This window comes from Phocoena phocoena, chromosome 9 (genome assembly GCF_963924675.1).
Source record: "Phocoena phocoena chromosome 9, mPhoPho1.1, whole genome shotgun sequence".
NCBI lineage: Eukaryota > Metazoa > Chordata > Mammalia > Artiodactyla > Phocoenidae > Phocoena > Phocoena phocoena.
The window spans coordinates 69,259,859-69,278,176 of NC_089227.1; the positions used below are offsets into that span (position 1 = coordinate 69,259,859).

The 18,318-nt window shown below is 37.4% G+C and overlaps 1 protein-coding gene across 1 annotated transcript in view; it reads left to right on the top strand.

Moving 5' to 3' along the window:
• Positions 1–18,318, top strand: part of ZNF277 (zinc finger protein 277) — a 115,487-nt gene that overhangs the window by 82,869 nt on the left and 14,300 nt on the right. The window contains exons 5-7 of the mRNA XM_065884220.1: positions 7,097–7,188; positions 11,458–11,568; positions 13,585–13,717. Of these exons, the coding sequence (XP_065740292.1) occupies positions 7,097–7,188; positions 11,458–11,568; positions 13,585–13,717 (336 nt within the window). The remainder of the gene's footprint in view (positions 1–7,096; positions 7,189–11,457; positions 11,569–13,584; positions 13,718–18,318) is intronic.

Below are 18,318 nucleotides of genomic sequence, written 5' to 3' on the forward strand. Positions count from 1 at the left end.
TCATGACATAACTGTCAGCAAAGCCAATTTCAACAAATGAGAACTATCTTCTTCATTTACTGAATTGATTACAACAGGATGATGAAAGCTATTATAGGATATAATAGTTGCAGAATTAAAATAATTTCTTTTTCATCTTCACATGATTTATTTTATGTATAAGTAAAATTTGACTAAAAGTATATCTATATATTTCGTGTTCCTATATTAAGAAATAATAATTTCCTATTTTATAATGTACAGACATTTCATAGAGTAGGCTTTATTAGAGTAGATAAGAGGGAGAGTATGTTGCCATTATTTTATTTCTTAATATGTTTAAAGAATAAAACAATAACATTCTACTTCAATATACTTAGTTTCCTTAATTGTTGGATTTAATAATTATCATTCTAGTTCATCTCCTTATCTTGATTTGCATCTCCTGTTTCTCTCAAAAAGTCATCTTAGAAACATGAATTGATAATTATGCTTTTAAGATATATACTTATTAAAAGTATATATACTGTATTAAAATGAAAGCGTTTAAGTGAAAAAAAGTAAAAACTTGTTCTCCAAATTCCTATCCCATAGCAATCTAAAATTCTGTATGTAACTCTTTATATTTCTAAAAATTATCAGTTGTGAGTTTTTTAAAAAAAACAGCTACTTTAGAACTTTTAAATTAATAACCAATAATAAATTCCATTTTTTAGGATAGTTTACATATACAGTAGGCTTCTTTGTTTAAATAAATATCAACTTACTATTGCTGTGGAAAGCTCTCCATTTTATAGTCTATATGAAGTGCCAGTCCTATATGAGTAAGAGATAATCAATTGTTTTATAAACTCGTCTCCTTTGAGAATTTCATTTTGATTTTCAGGAGAGCATTCACATTTGTAGTGTGTATGTTGTTGCACTGGGGGTGTAAATGTAGTTATCATGTATTATTAAGACTCTACTGTAATAAATTGTGTACATGTGACATAAAGAAGCTCCATGTTCTCTTAGTAGAGATGGTTGGGACATAGTTTTCTTGAAGACCAAGCAATATAGATGTCTATGGAACACTACATACTGTGGTGGCAAAAGAAGATACTTCTAGCACAGAAGTGGTCAGGGTCAGTCTACTTTATGATTTGTAGAATGTTTCAGAAGCAATTTAGAGATCACCAGAACCTAAGTCCTAGAGAAGTGGCATGTTTAAGGCCACATTTAGAGCTAGTTAGTCACAAAACCAGGACAAGAATACACATCTCCTGAGTCCCCATCAGTTGTTGTTCCCACTCACCACAGAGATGTAGTGTTTGAACTGAGCTCTGAAGGATTAGGGAAGAGAACTCCAGTTGGCAAAGATGGATGAAAAAAAGAGAGGACAGTTACTCCAGACCATTGAGTGGCCTGAGGAATCACAATAAGTAATTGAGAACTGCTATTGAGAAGAGTAATACACAGATTATAGCAGATGTTCTTGTTTTTCCCTGTAACAGTTTATATGGAGAAGCAATGCAAGAGAAGGCTTTTAAAAACCTAGAGTAGAATCAGGTACAAAGTAATGTGAATGCCATTCTAAAGATTGTGGATTTTATTCAGTAGAAAACAGGGAGCTATTTCATGTTACTTTAAGTACCAGTTCTAATTGTTTCACTTTCAGATATAGTCATTACATATTTATATACTAGGGTTTTTTTTTTTAAGGTCCATTTACAATCAGATTTTGACTTCCATCTCTCTGGACATGCTTTGGATAAACATACTTTTTAAATGTGTGTGTACAGGGAAGGTCTTTCCTATAAATTTGTCCATCTGGTATCTGGTAACCTCAGTAGATCCAAATAGCACAGAGGACAGAAATCAGAGAAAAAGCACCCCTATGAGGTAAAAATAACTTCCACAAAGCCCATCCAAATACTGGGAGCTACTCTTTCTCAGATACCAAACAAATTTGACTTAATTTTATCCATAGAATTTGATTATCTATTTTTCTTTAGCTGGATTTTAGGAATTCCTATAATCTTGTTCTAGTTTAAGGAGAAAAACAGGAGGTCTATGCAGAGGATAGCAAATGAAAAGGAGGTGTAGATGGCAGAGCCAGTTGGTGGGTACAGAAGTAGACTCACTGACAGTGATAACCATAAAAGAGTGAGAAGGAAGGCCAACCAGAAGAGCACAACAGTTTAGAGTCATTTGTAGGGACAAAGAGATCCTGAAAGTAAATTGATATGTTATAGCACAATATAGTAGTAATTGTTCATAGCAAGGACCCTACATCATACAGAAAAGGTTAAATCATATCTCAAGTTTTGAAAGTAGGGAAAACATGAGAGGTGTCTTGGAAACCATTTTGTATAAAACTATTAACCCTTTAAATACCAAATTAAAATTTATATGATCAAGAAAATCGACTTAGCCAGTATACCTCTTTTTATAATTGTCAGAAATAAGTCATGATCACATTTGTATATATTATCTCTCCTGTTATTTTACCATGTTCTAAAGCCTCAGATGCTGAGAAGTAATCCGTCTAAGACTGATCTAAATGAAGTTTTTGGGTGGATATTTTGTAAGAAAGATTTTTATGTTGCCCTACCTTTCCAGATATCTATCCCCTGGATTCTGAACTTGTTTGTTCACTAAATAGAAAGGTTATTGTTATATGCTATGTGTCTAGATATGCTACAGTGGGTACGTTCTGAGAAAAAAAAAAGCAAATGTGGTATCCAGATATGGCACCAAGTAGCTTTGTAGCTTTAAACAGGTCACCCTAACATCTCTTTATAAGGAGTTAGTCCGTAGTTTCATGAGGTCCCTTTCAGTTCTCAAATTGTAAAATGCCAGTACTGAGCAGCATTGGTCAGAAGGAAATCTTACTGGAGAGTTTAGATGTGGTTAGTAGAAATAGAATATGTTAATGGGGAGACAGGAAAATAGCCAAGAAGGAATAGGTAGAGTATTCATGTTATTGCAACAACAAGAGTCAAATATGGCAAGAATACAAGTTGGAGCTGAACAGTTGCAGCAGAGAATCCAAAGCTGAACTACCTGGTGGCCATGTCCATTTTTCCCAATTATAGAACTCTTTCTTACATTGATGTTATTAAAATGAGAAAAGTCTTATGCAAATGAAATAAACAGAAAGCAGAGGTGAAACAACAAATGGTTTAAGTAGCTCCCCTTGGCAGAAGGTCTGGGAAAGAGTTTAAAAAGAGTTTGTGCAGTGAACAGAAGGCAGATCGTGAAAGAATGAACTTAGATAAAAATGAAAGGAGTTGTATGGAACTTGCCAGATTAGGGACGACACAGGTACTCTAGAGCCCTTGTCTTTCTTACTGTGGTTGTAGGTAGTGCAGATAAACTAGCAGAGAATTCACAGTGCCACCTCATCACCATGTGAGACAAGCTCCAGAATGCGAACAAAAGAACAGTGTGGTTTTAGTTACTTGCCATTAAAAAGTGGCTTCTTGGGGACTTCCCTGGTGGCGCGGTGGTTAGAAATCCGCCTGCCAATGCAGGGGACACAGGTTCAAGCCCTGGTCCGGGAAGATCCCACGTGCCACGGAGCAACTAAGCCCATGAGCCACAACTACTGAACCTGTGCTCTATGAGCCCATGTGCCACAACTACTGAAGGCTTCACGCCTAGAGCCTGTACTCCGTAACGAGAGAAGCCACCGCAATGAGAAGCCCACGCACCACAACGAAGAGTAGCCCCTGCTCGCTGCAACTAGAGAAAGCCCGCACGCAGCCAAAAATAAATTAATTTTTTTTTTAAAAAGTGGCTTCTTGCTTTAGTGCCCTGTCTACTCCATGATCCTTCTAATTCACCAAAATGTAAATTAGGCTCTCCTAAGAAGAATCAATTTATACACAACTTCAGGTGTCTACACTCAGGTTGTGCAATACAGGGTCAACTGATAAAACTTAAATTTGGCCAAAGAAAACTGTAGATGGCTCAGTATCACTCTGGTTTAGACTCACAAATCTGTTATATTTGTGCTGAGTCAAAACCAAGGAAATATTAAGTTGAATAAGATTTTTCTTTAGCCAACTTTGGGTTATATCATCACCAGCCTGAGAAATATGAGATGATGATTTTTAATAAGCATTAACAGGTCTTGTAGGCTGAAAACAGGAGCAGACAGAGAAAGTATTGCTCAGCCTTACTGTGGGATGTTTATAGTGATCTTTATCAAGAGCTTTATCTATTGGGTTTTTGGTTTTGCTGCTACCAAAGTTGTAAATATAGAGCTCTGAAGCGTGTTTTCTCTTTTTTAGTCGAACTATACGTTTGTAAAAGTTCGGTTTTCCTTTAATTTGACTTTTACTGTCACTTTCAGTTTTTATGTAAGATTCACTTAAGCTTAAAAAGCAATAATTCCCTGGTGGCGCAGTGGTTGAGAGTCCGCCTGCTGATGCAGGGGACATGGGTTCATGCCCCGGTCCGGAAAGATCCCACATGCTGCGGAGCGGCTGGGCCCGTGAGCCATGGCCACTGAGCCTGCGCATCCGGAGCCTGTGCTCCACAACAGGAGAGGCCACAACAATGAGAGGCCCGCGTACTGCAAAATAAAAAAGCAATAATTAAAATTGTCTGATACATCAACCTTACTCCTTTTATTTCTTTGGCTTTTATCTATCCACTTGCTGCCAGCTTTTAAAGCCCTAAACTTCATGAAGTAAACAGTGTTCTTTTATATTTGCTGTGTGCCTGAAGTGTTGAGCAAGGTGTCTCCATTCTGTATGTCAAAGCTCCAACATATTCCAATGCTGTAATTTCCAGAATCTTCACAGACCCTGGCAACTCCTTTGTAAAGTCTCACAGAGTTCTGCCCTATACATGTACAGCTCAGTATTTGGACCAAGGTAAAAAGAATCCCAGTCCAGGTTTCTTGAGCTCCTCCTCTGCAGCTCTCTTCTTTCTAGTACCTTGTCCCACAAATTCCCCTTGCTTTTGTATCCTGAATGCCCGTCTTTTTTTTCTTCTACACCAAGTGAGGTAGATACATAACCTTCATTTGGGTTTAACTTCCCTATGTTGCAATTTGGAAAACACTACCCAACAGAAAACTGGCAATGTATTATTTTTTTACTCATCAATCACAGCCATGTGCTATTGTCCATTTTCTTTTTGTGTGGTGGAGGGGGGGCTGTGTTGGGTCTTCGTTGCTACGCGTGGGCTTTCTCTAGTTGCGGTGAGCGGGGTCTACTCTTCGTCGTGTGTGGGCTTCTCACTGTGGTGGCTTCTCTTGTGGAGCACAGACTCTAGGCACACAGGCTTCAGTAGTTGTGGCACGTAGGCTCAGTAGTTGTCACTCGCGGGTTCTAGAGCACAGGCTCAGTAGTTGTGGTGCACGGGCTTAGCTGCTCCACGGCATGTGGGATCTTCCTGGACCAGGGCTTGAACCTTTGTCCCCTGCACTGACAGGCGGATTCTTAACCACTGAGCCACCAGCGAAGTCCCTATTATACATTTTCTGAAAAAAAGGTAAGATATATGAAGCAATTTGTTTTACAGTAGTTTACAAGGGGAGGAGAAGTGTTATATACATTATTTCATCATGGCTGATACCAGAAGTTGATTGAATTGATTTTTATCCTGGCAGCTTCTTAATTTTTTTCTTCAGTGGATTAATATTTCTAAATGTTTGGTGATACATTTCCAGAAATGCCACATGGAATTTGTTAAGCTTCTAGATACAAGGTCATTTTTTATGCTGTCCTACAGATATTTACAGAATCAGCAATAAACTTTATGAAGTTCGTGTTTTGAGCTTCATGTTATAAGAATAGCTGGAGAGTCGTATGCAGGTGTAAAATAAGAACAGCATAAAGACTTTCTTTTAATTTCAAAGAGTTTTCATACCCATTTAGAAGATAAAAGCAAGCAAAAGAGATGATGGTAAAGCAAGTTACCAGTTATTGGGGAATTGACATCAGGTGAGCTCATTAGTTACCAGGGAAACCAGTAGAGAGGCACACCCCTCAGCGCCCCTTTGATGAGAACAATCACTAGCTGGGGCCTGGGGCAAGCACACAGGAAGGTCAGTCATGTGCGTAGGGTATAGGTGAAGCAGGCATTGGTTGGTCAGGGGATGTACAGAGAGCAAGAGAACAGCCATCTTGAGTGGCTTGACCATACACATGCACAATTTGAATTCTGTACATGAATTTCTGATCTAATCCTATAAACAATGCTATGAGGTAATATTTTCATTTTCATCTTAAAATTGAGAAAATTGAGTATTAAAGATGTTAAATAAAATATTGAGTACAGGTGAGAGCCAGATTCAAATCTAGTTCTATTTGATGTTTCAGAGTCTGAGCTCTTAACTATTGTATTGTAGTCCAGAAATGACTACATGGCAGAAATGGGAATCAAGTTGGACCTTAAAGAACAGTTAATATTTATAAGAGTGAAAAAGCAAAGAGAAATAAAATTACCTCATGGAAAAACAATGTGTAGAAGAACCACCATGATTAGAATAGGGTGTTACCAATGTATATTTTAAATTATTTGAGTTGGAGAGTAACAGGGTAATTGTACATGAAAATAATTTTAAGAAGTTTTTCTAGCAACAAAAGAGAGGATAGATATGATAGAAAAAAAGGATTGAAATAAGGCAGACCCTCTAAGAGACTTACTTATAGTAATCTCATAATGACTGATTAAAGACTGGATTCAGGGTGATGGCATTGGGAATGGTGGAGAGAAGTAATATGAAAGACAGTCCAAGTGAAAAATTGATCAGAACTTGATTACAGACTAAACTGAGAATTACAGAAAGGAGCACATTTTTGCTTTTGGAAGAGAGTGAGGTTGGGAAATGATTAATAAAGACAGGAGGAAGGACAGAGTAGTGAAGGATGGTGAGACCCTATTGACTTCAAGTTTCCTACATAGCTATCCTAATGGTATGTTGTCTGGCATTTAACAGTAGAGACTTGGAGTTTAGGTACAAGGACAGGAATGGAGAAATTCAAAATATCATCAGTGTTCACATAATTCCTTTTATGCTTCTACCCCAATTTCCTCCCATCCAGACTATGACATTTTTCATTAGCTAACTATGGATTTATTAAAGATAATATCATATATCTGTGTTTCTATTTTACAGAAAGAAATTCTGGAACAACAGCAACAAGAGCGAAATGATAACAATTTTCAAGGCAGTTGTATGTTTTGCAATGAGGAATTCCTCGGAAACAGGTAGCAATTATGTATGTCTTTAAATTTTACTGTTTTTCATCTGAAGACTTACCAAAACATCCACAATGGCTATATAGACTAAGTTCTATGGATTGGCTCAGAACCCTTTCATATATCCACAGTAATTTTTTTTTAATCCACCAGACATCAAAGATGGAATGTAGTTGCTCTAAGCAGAGTAGGGGGATAACTTTTTTAGATGCCAGAAATAGAATTGTGTTTAATGTTGTAGGGCTTTTTAAATTGTCCGACAGGCAAGACCACGTGCAGCAAACTACAACAGACGTGCCCTTCTGTATTAACCTGTTAACGCTAAACCTTTGGCTGGGACTTCCCTGGCAGTCCAGTGGTTAAGGCTCTGTGCTTCTACTGCAGGGGCCACAGGTTTGATCCCTGGCTGGGGATCTAAGATCCCAAATGCTGAGCCAAGTGGACAAAAAAAATCCTTTACCAGTTTTTGGTGTTTCACTTTTGAACGTTAAAAATGGTAAAGATCTAAGGGGGAAAAAAATGGGGAATTGGTAATTCTCTCACCAACCCCAACTGACCCAAAACCAACTGGTGTACTGTAATTCAGTTCTAATGCTAACCACCCAGAGTTAGCATCAGACTCTACAGGTTTAAGGGCATCATCCCCAACAAGCCTGCCCGCACTTCAGACACCAGCCACAAGTTTAGGGGTTCCCCAGGACACCTGCACTTTTGACCAACTGGCTACGAATTAATTCATGGCTACCCACCAATAATTTGCATAGGTTCATTAATTCACTAGAATGGCTCACAAAACTCAGGAAAGTGTTTATCATAAAGGATACAGATGAGGAACAGTTAAATGAAGAGACACATAGAGCAGGGTCTGGATGGGTCTTGAACACAGAGCTTCTATGCCTTCTCCTCAGAGAATCAGGATATATCATCTTCCTGGCACATCAGTGTATTTACCAACCAAGAATCTTCACTGAGTTTTGGTATCCAGAATTTTTACATGCTTCATTATGTAAGCATGATTGATTTAATTATTGAACTTAATCTCCGGCCCCTCTCTCCTTTCTGGAGGTCAGGGTGGCTCTAAGTCCCAACCCTTTGATCACATTGTTAGTCTTTCTGGTAACCAATCCCCATCCTGAAGCTTTCTAGAGGCCTACCACAAATCACTTTATTAGCAAAGGTAATCTGATCATAGAGAAATTCCAAGGATTTTTGAAGCTCAGTGCCTGGAACCAGGGACAAAGATCAGACAAATTTCTTTTTATGCAACAGTAATATTTACAAATGTACATTCACTTAAATATAAGTCATGAAGTTGTAACCTCTAGGAAATGGGAATAGTTTCAGTGACAGCATACAATGGACAATCAGAAAAATATCATTCTCCCACCCACTTGAATGAAAGCAGTCTTTAGTTTCTAAAAAAAAAGAAAAGCCTAGCACAAACTGACATCATTGTCTGAAAAACATTGAAGAGGAGAGGGTAGCTATTTGTTTGAATTTAGAAAAGGGTTTGGATGAAGCATCAATGTTGAAAACACCAGTGATGAAGATTTGATTCTCATATAGAATCAGTTAGCATGGAGAAAAATCTGTGCCAAGGTCACTAATTATGCTCTAACCCTTTCAGTTTCAAAGGGCTTTATGAGGATGGCAGTGAGGACCACTATCAAAAAGTTTACCAAGCATTGCTACTTCTTTTTAGCATGTTGTTTCTGATTTTATGTTAAAACTATTATTAACCTAGTGAGAAGACGTGTGATTATTATTAGGAATCTCTAGTATTAAAAAGCTATAAATATTTTTATATTTATATAAAGTTTATTTTATAAAAATATTTTATATTTATATAGAGCTTAAGTTTTTATGATAAATGTAGGGACTGATGTGATTTGAAGTATATGTCCATATGATATGAAATTCTGATAATATTGGTATTTCAACTTACTGAATATTGGTGCTCCTATAATTCCTAATATAATCCTCCTGTTCTTTTCTACCTGTATCTGTATTCTCTGTTGACTGGGGTGACATGGGAATTAAGTGAACTCCTCAGTAGTTTTGATTGACTATGTCATTGTTCTCTAATAAATGAAATTTTTAAGAAATTAACCAATGACAAAGATAAGCAGCATCTCATTTTTATAAAATGTCCCCTTCTGCAGTTCTTGTTTATGAAAAGGTCAGTTTATAATAAAAGATTAAAGATATAACCTGATTCCAGCTATGTACTTTATTAGCAATACTTTGGGATTATATTTGTGTCCTCCCAGCCTAGGGACATAAAAAGAATAGAAAGACAAAGGACATGGGTTAATGATAAGGATAGAAGAATAAGTACTTTCTTGCTATCCTACATCTATCTCCCCTCTCCTATACACTTTTGACTCTGGAATGTATGAAGCTATTTCTTTCAATCTTAATCTAAAATGTGTCTCCTGTAAACAGCATATAGTTGGATCATGTTTTTTAATCCATTCTGCTAATCTCTGCTTTTTGGTTGGAGTGTCTAATTTATGTTTAATGTAATTACTGATGAGATGGGATTACTTAGACCATTTTGCTGTTTGTTTTATGTTTTAAGTTTCTTTTTTTTATTTCTCCCCTCCATTACTGCCTTCTTTTTTGTTAAATAGATATTTTCTAGTGTACCATTTTTATTCCTTTGTTTCTTTTACTATATTTTTTGAGTTATTTTCTTAGTGGCCCATTCACTATCCACTACAATTCACTGGAGATTACAATTAACATTTTATTTATTTTTTTATAAATTTATTTATTTTTGGCTGCACTGGGCCTTCATTGCTGTGCATGGGCTTTCTCTAGTTGCAGCGTGCGGGGGCTACTCTTCATTGTGGTATGCAGGCCTCTTATTGCGGTGGCCTCTTGTTGTGGAGCACGGGCTCTAGGCGTGCAGCCTCAGTAGCTGTGGCACAAGGGCTCAGTAGTTGTGGCTCGCAAGCTCTAGAACGCAGGCTCAGCAGTTGTGGCTCACGGGCCTAGCTGCTCCATGGCATGTGGGATTCTCCCAGACCAGGGCCCAAACCCATGTCCCCTGCATTAGCAGGCGGACTCCCAACCACTGTGCCACCAGGGAAGCCCCTAACATTTTAACTTAAAACAATTGAGGTCAGATTAATACCAACGTAATTTCAACAGTGTACAAAAACTTTGCTCCAATATAGCTAGCTCTTTCCCACTCCTTTGTGCTATTGTTTTCATACAAACTACATCTTTATACATTATAAGCTCATTAACATGTCTTTAAAATCGTTACTTCATGCAGTTATTTTTACATCAGATATGGGAAGAAAAGATTTGTAAACAATAATTCATTTAATACTGCCTTTTATATTTGACTGTGTAATTACTTTTACTGGAGCTTTTTACTTCTTTATGTATGTTTGAGTTACTATCTAGCATCCTTTCATTTTAGCCCAAAGGACTTCTTTTAGTTTCTTGTTGGGCAGGTCTGTTAACAGTGAATTTTCTCAGGTTTTGTTATCTGGGACCTGTCTTGATTTCATCTTCATATTTTTTCTTGGTATGGGTCTCTCTGATTTATTATACTTGAAGTTTATTGGGCTTCTTCTGTTTGGATTAATGTTTTCCATCAAATTTGGGATGTTTCTGGCCATTATTTCTTCAAATATTCTTTCTTCCCCTATCTTTCTTTGCCTTTTGGGAATCCTATTATACAGATGTTGGTATATGGGATGGTGTCTGAGGCTCAATTTCTTTTTCTTCATTCTTTTTTCTTCTGTTCCACGGACTAGAAAATCTAAATTTATCTTCAAGTTCATTGGTTCTTTGTTCTGCCAGTTCAGTTTTTCTTTTGAGACCTTCTAGTGAATTTTTCATTTCAGTTACTGTACATTTCATCTCCAGATTTGTATGTTTTTTTTAATTTCTGTTTTTTTATTAGTATCCTCTTTTTTATAAGATATTATTCTCATACCTTTTTTGATTCTTTAGACATGGTTTTCCTTAATTCTTTACACATATTCTTATTGTCTGATTTAAAGTCTTTGTCTGACAAGTCCAACATTTGGGCTTCCTCAGCAACAGTTTTTGTTGACTTTCTTTTCATATGATAGTGTTTATATGCATACTTTTTTTATAACATGTCACTCTTTCATAGCCCAAATGTGTGTTTCAGTGTTTATTAACCTTTGCTTGTACTTCTAATTAGTGTTGTTATCATTATACAAACACTACTTATGACCTGATTTGTTCCTAGATAAGTTGTAAATAATGCAAATTGCTCAAATTTCTTCCTAGATCTGTTCTTTTGAACCATATGGCCAGAGAACACACTTTCAACATTGGGTTGCCAGACAACATTGTAAACTGCAATGAATTTCTGTGTACATTACAGAAAAAGCTTGACAAGTAAGTACTTTTTTATGAAACACGACCTGAAGCTGTCTCAATCTTGGATTCTGTTTTGAATTTTTAAAAATTAATTTAATAGTCAGAAGTAACTCAAGAAATGAAATTTTCTCATTTCTCGTGTTGGAGGAGTTCACATTTTGTATGACAATCCTTATTTTTTGTAGATCATATTGCCTTTTAGTAGTTTTAAAATATAAATGTCATATATACCAAACAATGTATATGCCATTATAAGGTATGTTATTATATAGGGTATGAAAAATATACTTAACCAGCCTAAGAAAGAGAATGTTATTATTTCCTTTGAATCTTGCTGTGTGCCCTTCCTCAGTAGTATCTCCCCCAGAAACCACTATTCTTCATTTCGGATTCATAATTTCTTTACTTTTCTCTATAATTTTTCTACACATTTAGTAAAGTAAATATATTGTCACATTGCTAGATGTTATTCAGTTTTATGTGAAACATAACATACTGATTGCATTCTTTTACCTTTTAGTATTTATTCACATTTATATATCATAACACTCCACTTTTCTCAAGGTCATATTCTGGCAACCGTGAGTATCTAGAGTTTAGCTTGTAGAAATAGGGAAGGAAATTCTCTACATCACCAAAATGGCTTTCAAAAATCTATCCTCTTTTCTTTCTAGGAAAGGGCCCAAGATTTTACTCTCAAAACCTAGTTTTATTCATTTAATATAATACTAATGAATGTGGTATCTCAGACCACAACATTTGGAGCAATAACATTGAGAAAGAAATACCCATTATAAAAAGTTCTGAATTCAAATTCTGGTATCAACAGTACATTAAAACAAGTCTCTTTACTCTTTTATTGAATGACCATTCATTTATAAAATAACACCAGGTGTGCTTTCTAGCAAGATTAGCAGTAGTGATGTCCCTAATCAACTTATTGCCCATAAATTGTTTACTATAAAAGAACATAGTTACTTCTGTGGCATAAGAAATAATTGAAAGGGTGTTTAGTAAAGATGAAAAAGAATTCAGAATAGAAACAACAACTGATTTCAGTCATTTTGTTGTCAAACCCAAGTTCATGTGCCCAACACACAGTGAGGCCAAACAAAGCAAAACATCAGAGTTTTGGTTTTTGAATAAGTTTTCATGTATACTTATTCTGTGTTACTCCAGAAAGTAGAACTCTAATGGCTGTTGGGTAATCCAGGCAGTATCAACTGTCAAGCTTAGTATGAGAAAGACATTTTGTTAGTAATCTGTTCAAAACTGGTCATTACTGCCTCATTAGGTAATGAATTCCCAGTCAGTGGAAATATTCTAGCAGAAGATACATGCGAATGATAAGATAGTAAAAAAAGCACTTACTGTATGCTATGAATGTGCTAGGTATTTTATTCGTATATATATCAATAAATTAAACATGTATACATACATTTATATTTTGTGTGAATTGTTATCATGATTATGAATTTATGTGCACATGTATGTATACATTATCGTAAAAATTCTCTAAAATGTATGTTTTATCATCAGGTTAGCAGAAAATGAGTGGTATCAGAGGGGTCAAGTAACTTGACCACATCCCACAGCTGGCGCTAGGAATCAGACCTGCAAATTAGGTCACAGGATATACCAAACCATGGACTAATTGTTATACTCAATGGAGGCAACCAAAGCTAGTTATCATATATTTATTTGAAGAACATACCTACATTTTCATTTTTAGAATAGGTAATTCGATTAGTAAAGCACCAAAATCATTTTTGGATAATTGCTATCTATATCACAGTTTTAACTAAATAGCCAAGTTGGCCAAGTTAGCCAACTACAAAATAAACCACAGCATGCATCCTCTAAAGCCAAATGAATAAAATGAGAGGGATTCCAGAAGGGTATCATATGCCATTTGAAGATTCTGTGAGTCCTAAAATGAATAAATTATAAGACCCAATAATAATAATAATAAAGGGCTATGCAACAACTATTTGACAGACTTATTTAATCTCAGCATTTGTGTCTTTCTTGTAGCTTGCAGTGCTTGTACTGTGAAAAGACCTTCAGGGACAAAAATACACTTAAAGATCACATGAGGAAAAAACAGCATCGTAGGATCAATCCTAAGAACAGAGAATATGACCGATTTTATGTCATCAATTATTTGGTAAGGCTTTCTTTTCTCTTCATAACTTACAATTTGATTGCATATCTACAAACATCAGAATATAATTGAGGGATTCTTTCAAGCAATGATAATCTTTAAAATGGTTAGTTTACAAAGAGTAAGTTGATTTGATTTGTCTTTGATTTGCCAGATGTTTATATAGTAAAAAGGTCATGTCTCTACAACTCATAGTGATCTTGATTAAATAAATAGCCATAAATACCTGGATAGCCATGCATTGCCCCCCATTGATTGTCCATTACCATGAGTACAGGGACTTCTGTACTCAACTCAGAAAACGTTGTTGACTTCTGGATGTGCTAGATGCTATGCTAGATAAATGTTTACAGACAGTCTCTTCACTCGTTCCTTTTTCCCCCATTAAAATATCTTCCCATTTCCCATCAAATAAATAAAAATTTGTCTTTGTCGTTCTCTTGGGCCAGCTTATTTTTAATGGAAATTTTAGAGAAACCAAGTGATTTCACTCAGCAAGAGGACTTTCATTTTTTGGACTAATAGGATGGACTAATGGGGATACCATGTCAAAGATTTTAAATACTTTCAAAGCTCTCCTAGGCCAGAAACCTCAGTACCATTTGCTGGCCTCTATAGATTACAGTCCCTTTTATTTAAGAAGACGTATTCAGTTGGAGACAAATGTCCATCTCTACAGGGGCATTTGGAAATTTGAGAAGGGAATTTTGATTGACACAATGACTGGAGAGTGTCCCCAGTCTGCTGATTTTTTTAGGTATACATAACAAAGGACGGAAACTGTTGCAGGAAGGGACACCCCTTCCAGGGCCGAGAGTGGACTCTTATCTAACACTCAGAAATGTATTGTCCAAGGAGACACACGTGCTGACAAAGCAAGAGACTTTAGTGGGAAGAGGCACCTGGGTGGAGAGCAGCAGAGGGAACCCAGGAAGAGTACTCTGCCACGTGGCTCACAGTCTCAGGTTTTATGGTGATGTGGTTAGTTTCCAGGTTGTCTCTAGCCAATCATTCTGACTCATGGTTCTTCCTGGTGGCGTGCACATCTCTCAGCCAAGATGGATTCCAGCAAGAAGGATTCTGGGAGGTTGGTAGGACATATGGACTGGCATCTCCTCTCTCCTTTTGACCTTTCTCAGATTCTTCCAATTGGTGGTACTTTGTTAGTTCCACGTTCCTTACCAGGATCTCCTATTGTACAATAAGTCATGCAAGTGGTTATCGTGCCTATCCAGTGTGGGCAGTTTCAGTCAGTGGTTCCCTAACAAAACTACTCATGAAAACAGAGGGAGTTAAGTAGTTCTCCAGTAAAATTGAAATAAAGATTGGCCCTGAACCAAGATGGCGGAGTAGAGGGACATGCTCTCACTCCCTCTCGTGAGAACACCAGAATCAAAACTAGCTGATGGACAGTCATTGATGGGAAGACACTGGAACTCACCAAAAAAGATACCCTACATCCAAAGACAAAAGAGAAGCCACAATGAGACAATACGAGGGGCACAATCACAATAAAATCAAATCCCATAACTGCTGGGTGGGTGACTCACAGACTGGAGAACACTTATACCACAGAAGTCCACCCACTGGAGTGAAGGTTCTGAGCCCCACATCAGGCTTCCCAACTGGGGGTCCGGCAATGGAAGGAGGAATTCCTAGGGAATCAGACTTTGAAGTCTAGTGGGATTTGATTGCAGGACTTCAACAGGACTTGGGGAAACAGAGACTCCACTCTTGGAGGGCACACACAAAGTAATGTGCACATTGGGACCCAGGGGAAGGAGCAGTGACCCCATAGGAGACTGAACCAGACCAACCTGCTAGGGTTGGAGCGTCTCCAGCAGAGGCGGGGGGTGGCTGTGGCTCACTGTGGGAACAAGGACACTAGCAGCAGAAGTTCTGAGTGTGAGCCCTCCCAGAGTCTGCCATTACCCCACCAAAGAGCCTAGGTAGGCTCCAGTGTTGGGTTATCTCAAGCCAAACAACCAACAGGGAGGGAACCCGGCCCCAGCCATCACCAGTCAAGCAGATTAAAGTTTTACTCAGCTCTGCTGACCAGAGCAACAGTCAGCTCTACCCATCACCAGTCCCTCGCATCAGGAAACTTGCACAAGCCTCTTAGGTAGCCTCATCCGCCAGAGGGCACATGACAGAGGCAAGAAGAACAACAATCCTGCAACCTGTGGAACAAAAACCACATTCACAGAAAGATAGGCAAGATGAAAAGTCAGAGGGCTCTGTACCAGATGAAGGAACAAGATAAAACCCCAGAAAAACAACTAAATGAAGTGGAGATAGGCAACTTTCCAGAAAAAGAATTCAGAATAATGATAGTGAAGATGATCCAGGACCTCGGAAAAAGAATGGAGGCAAATATTGAGAATATGCAAGAAATGTTTAACGAAGACCTAGAAGAATTAAAGAACAAACAAACAGAGATGAACAATACAATAACTGAAATGAAAACTACACTAGAAGGAATCAATAGCAGAATAACTGAGGCAGAAGAAAGGATAACTGACCTGGAAGACAAAATGGTGTATTTCACTGATGCAGAACAGAATACAGAAAAAAGAATGAAAAGAAATGAAGACAGCCTAAGAGGCCTCTGAGACAACGTTAAACGCAACAGCGTTTGCATTATAGGGGTCCCAGAAGGAGAAGACAGACAGAAAGGACCAGAGAAAATATTTGAAGAGATTATAGTTGAAAACTTCCCTAACATGGGAAAGGAAATAGCCACCCAAGTCCAGGAAGTGCAGCAAGTCCCATACAGGATAAACTCAAGGAGAAACACACTGGTACACATAGTAATCAAATTGGCAAAAGTTAAACACAAAGAAAAATTATTGAAAGCAGCAAGGGAAAAACGACAGATAACATACAAAGGAACTAGCATAAGGTTAACAGCTGATTTCTCAGCAGAAACTCTACAGGCCAGAAGGGAGTGGCATGATATACTTAAAGTGATGAAAGGGAAGAACCTACAACCAAGATTACTCTACCCAGCAAGGATCTCATTCAGATTCGTTGGAGAAATCAACAGCTTTACAGACAAGCAAAAGCTAAGAGAATTCAACCCCACCAAACCAGCTCTACCACAAATACTAAAGGAACTTCTCTGAGTGGGAAACACAAGAGAAGAAAAGGACCTACAAAAACAAACCCAAAACAATTAAGAAAATGGTCATAGGAACATACATATCGATAATTAGCTTAAATGTGAATGGATTAGGGCTTCCCTGGTGGCACACTGGTTGAGAGTCCGCCTGCCAATGCGGGGGACACGGGTTCGTGCCCTGGTCCGGGAAGATCCCACATGCTGTGGAGCAGCTAGGCCCGTGAGCCACGGCCGCTGAGCCTGCGCGTCCAGAGCCTGTGCTCCTCAATGGGAGAGGCCATAACAGTGAGCAGCCCACATACCGCAAAAAAAAAAAAAAAAAACATAAATCGATTAAATGCTCCAACCAAAAGACAGAGGCTTGCTGAATGGATACAGAAACAAGACCAATCTATATGCTGTCTACAAGAGACCCACTTCAGACCTAAGGACACATACAGACTGAAAGTGAGGGGATGGAAAAAGATATTCCGTGCAAATGGAAATCAAAAGAAAGCTGGAGTAGGAGTACTCATATCAGATAAAATAGACTTTAAAATAAAGAATGTTAATGTTAGAGACAAGGAAAGACACTACATAATGATCAAGGGATCAATCCAAGAAGAAGATACAACAATTATAAATATATATGCACCCAACATAGGAGCACCTCAATACATAAGGCAACTGCTAACAGCTATAAAAGAGGAAATCGACAGTAACACAATAATAGTGGGGAACTTTAACACCTTACTTACACCAATGGACAGATCATCCAAAATGAAAATAAATAAGGAAACAGAAGCTTTAAATGACATAACAGACCAGATAGATTTAATTGATATTTATAGGACATTCCATCCAAAAACAGCAGATTACACTTTCTTCTCAAGTGCACATGGAACATTCTGCAGGATAGATCACATCTTGGGTTACAAATCAAGCCTCAGTAAATTTAAGAAAATTAAATCCTATCAAGCATCTTTTTGGACCACAATGCTGTGAGATTAGAACAGGGAAAAAAACGTAAAAAACACAAACATATGGAGGCTAAACAATATGTTACTAAATAACCAAGAGATCACTGAGGAAATCAAAAAATACCTAGAGACAAATGACAATGAAAACACAATGATCCAAAGCCTATGGGATGCAGCAAAAGCACTTCTAAGAAAGAAGTTTATAGCTATACAAGCCTACCTCAAGAAACAAGAAAAATCTCAAATAAACAGTCTAACCTTACACCTAAAGGAACTTGAGGAAGAAGAACAAAAACCAAAGTTAGCAGAAGGAAAGAAATCATAAAGATCAGAGCAGAAATAAATGAAATAGAAACAAAGAAAACAGTAGCAAAGATCAATAAAACTGAAAGCTGGATCTTTGAGAAGATAAACAAAATTGATCAACCATTAGCCACACTGATCAAGAAAAAGAGGGAGAGGACTCAAATCGATAAAATTAGAAATGAAAAAGAAATTACAACAGACACTTCAGAAATACAAAG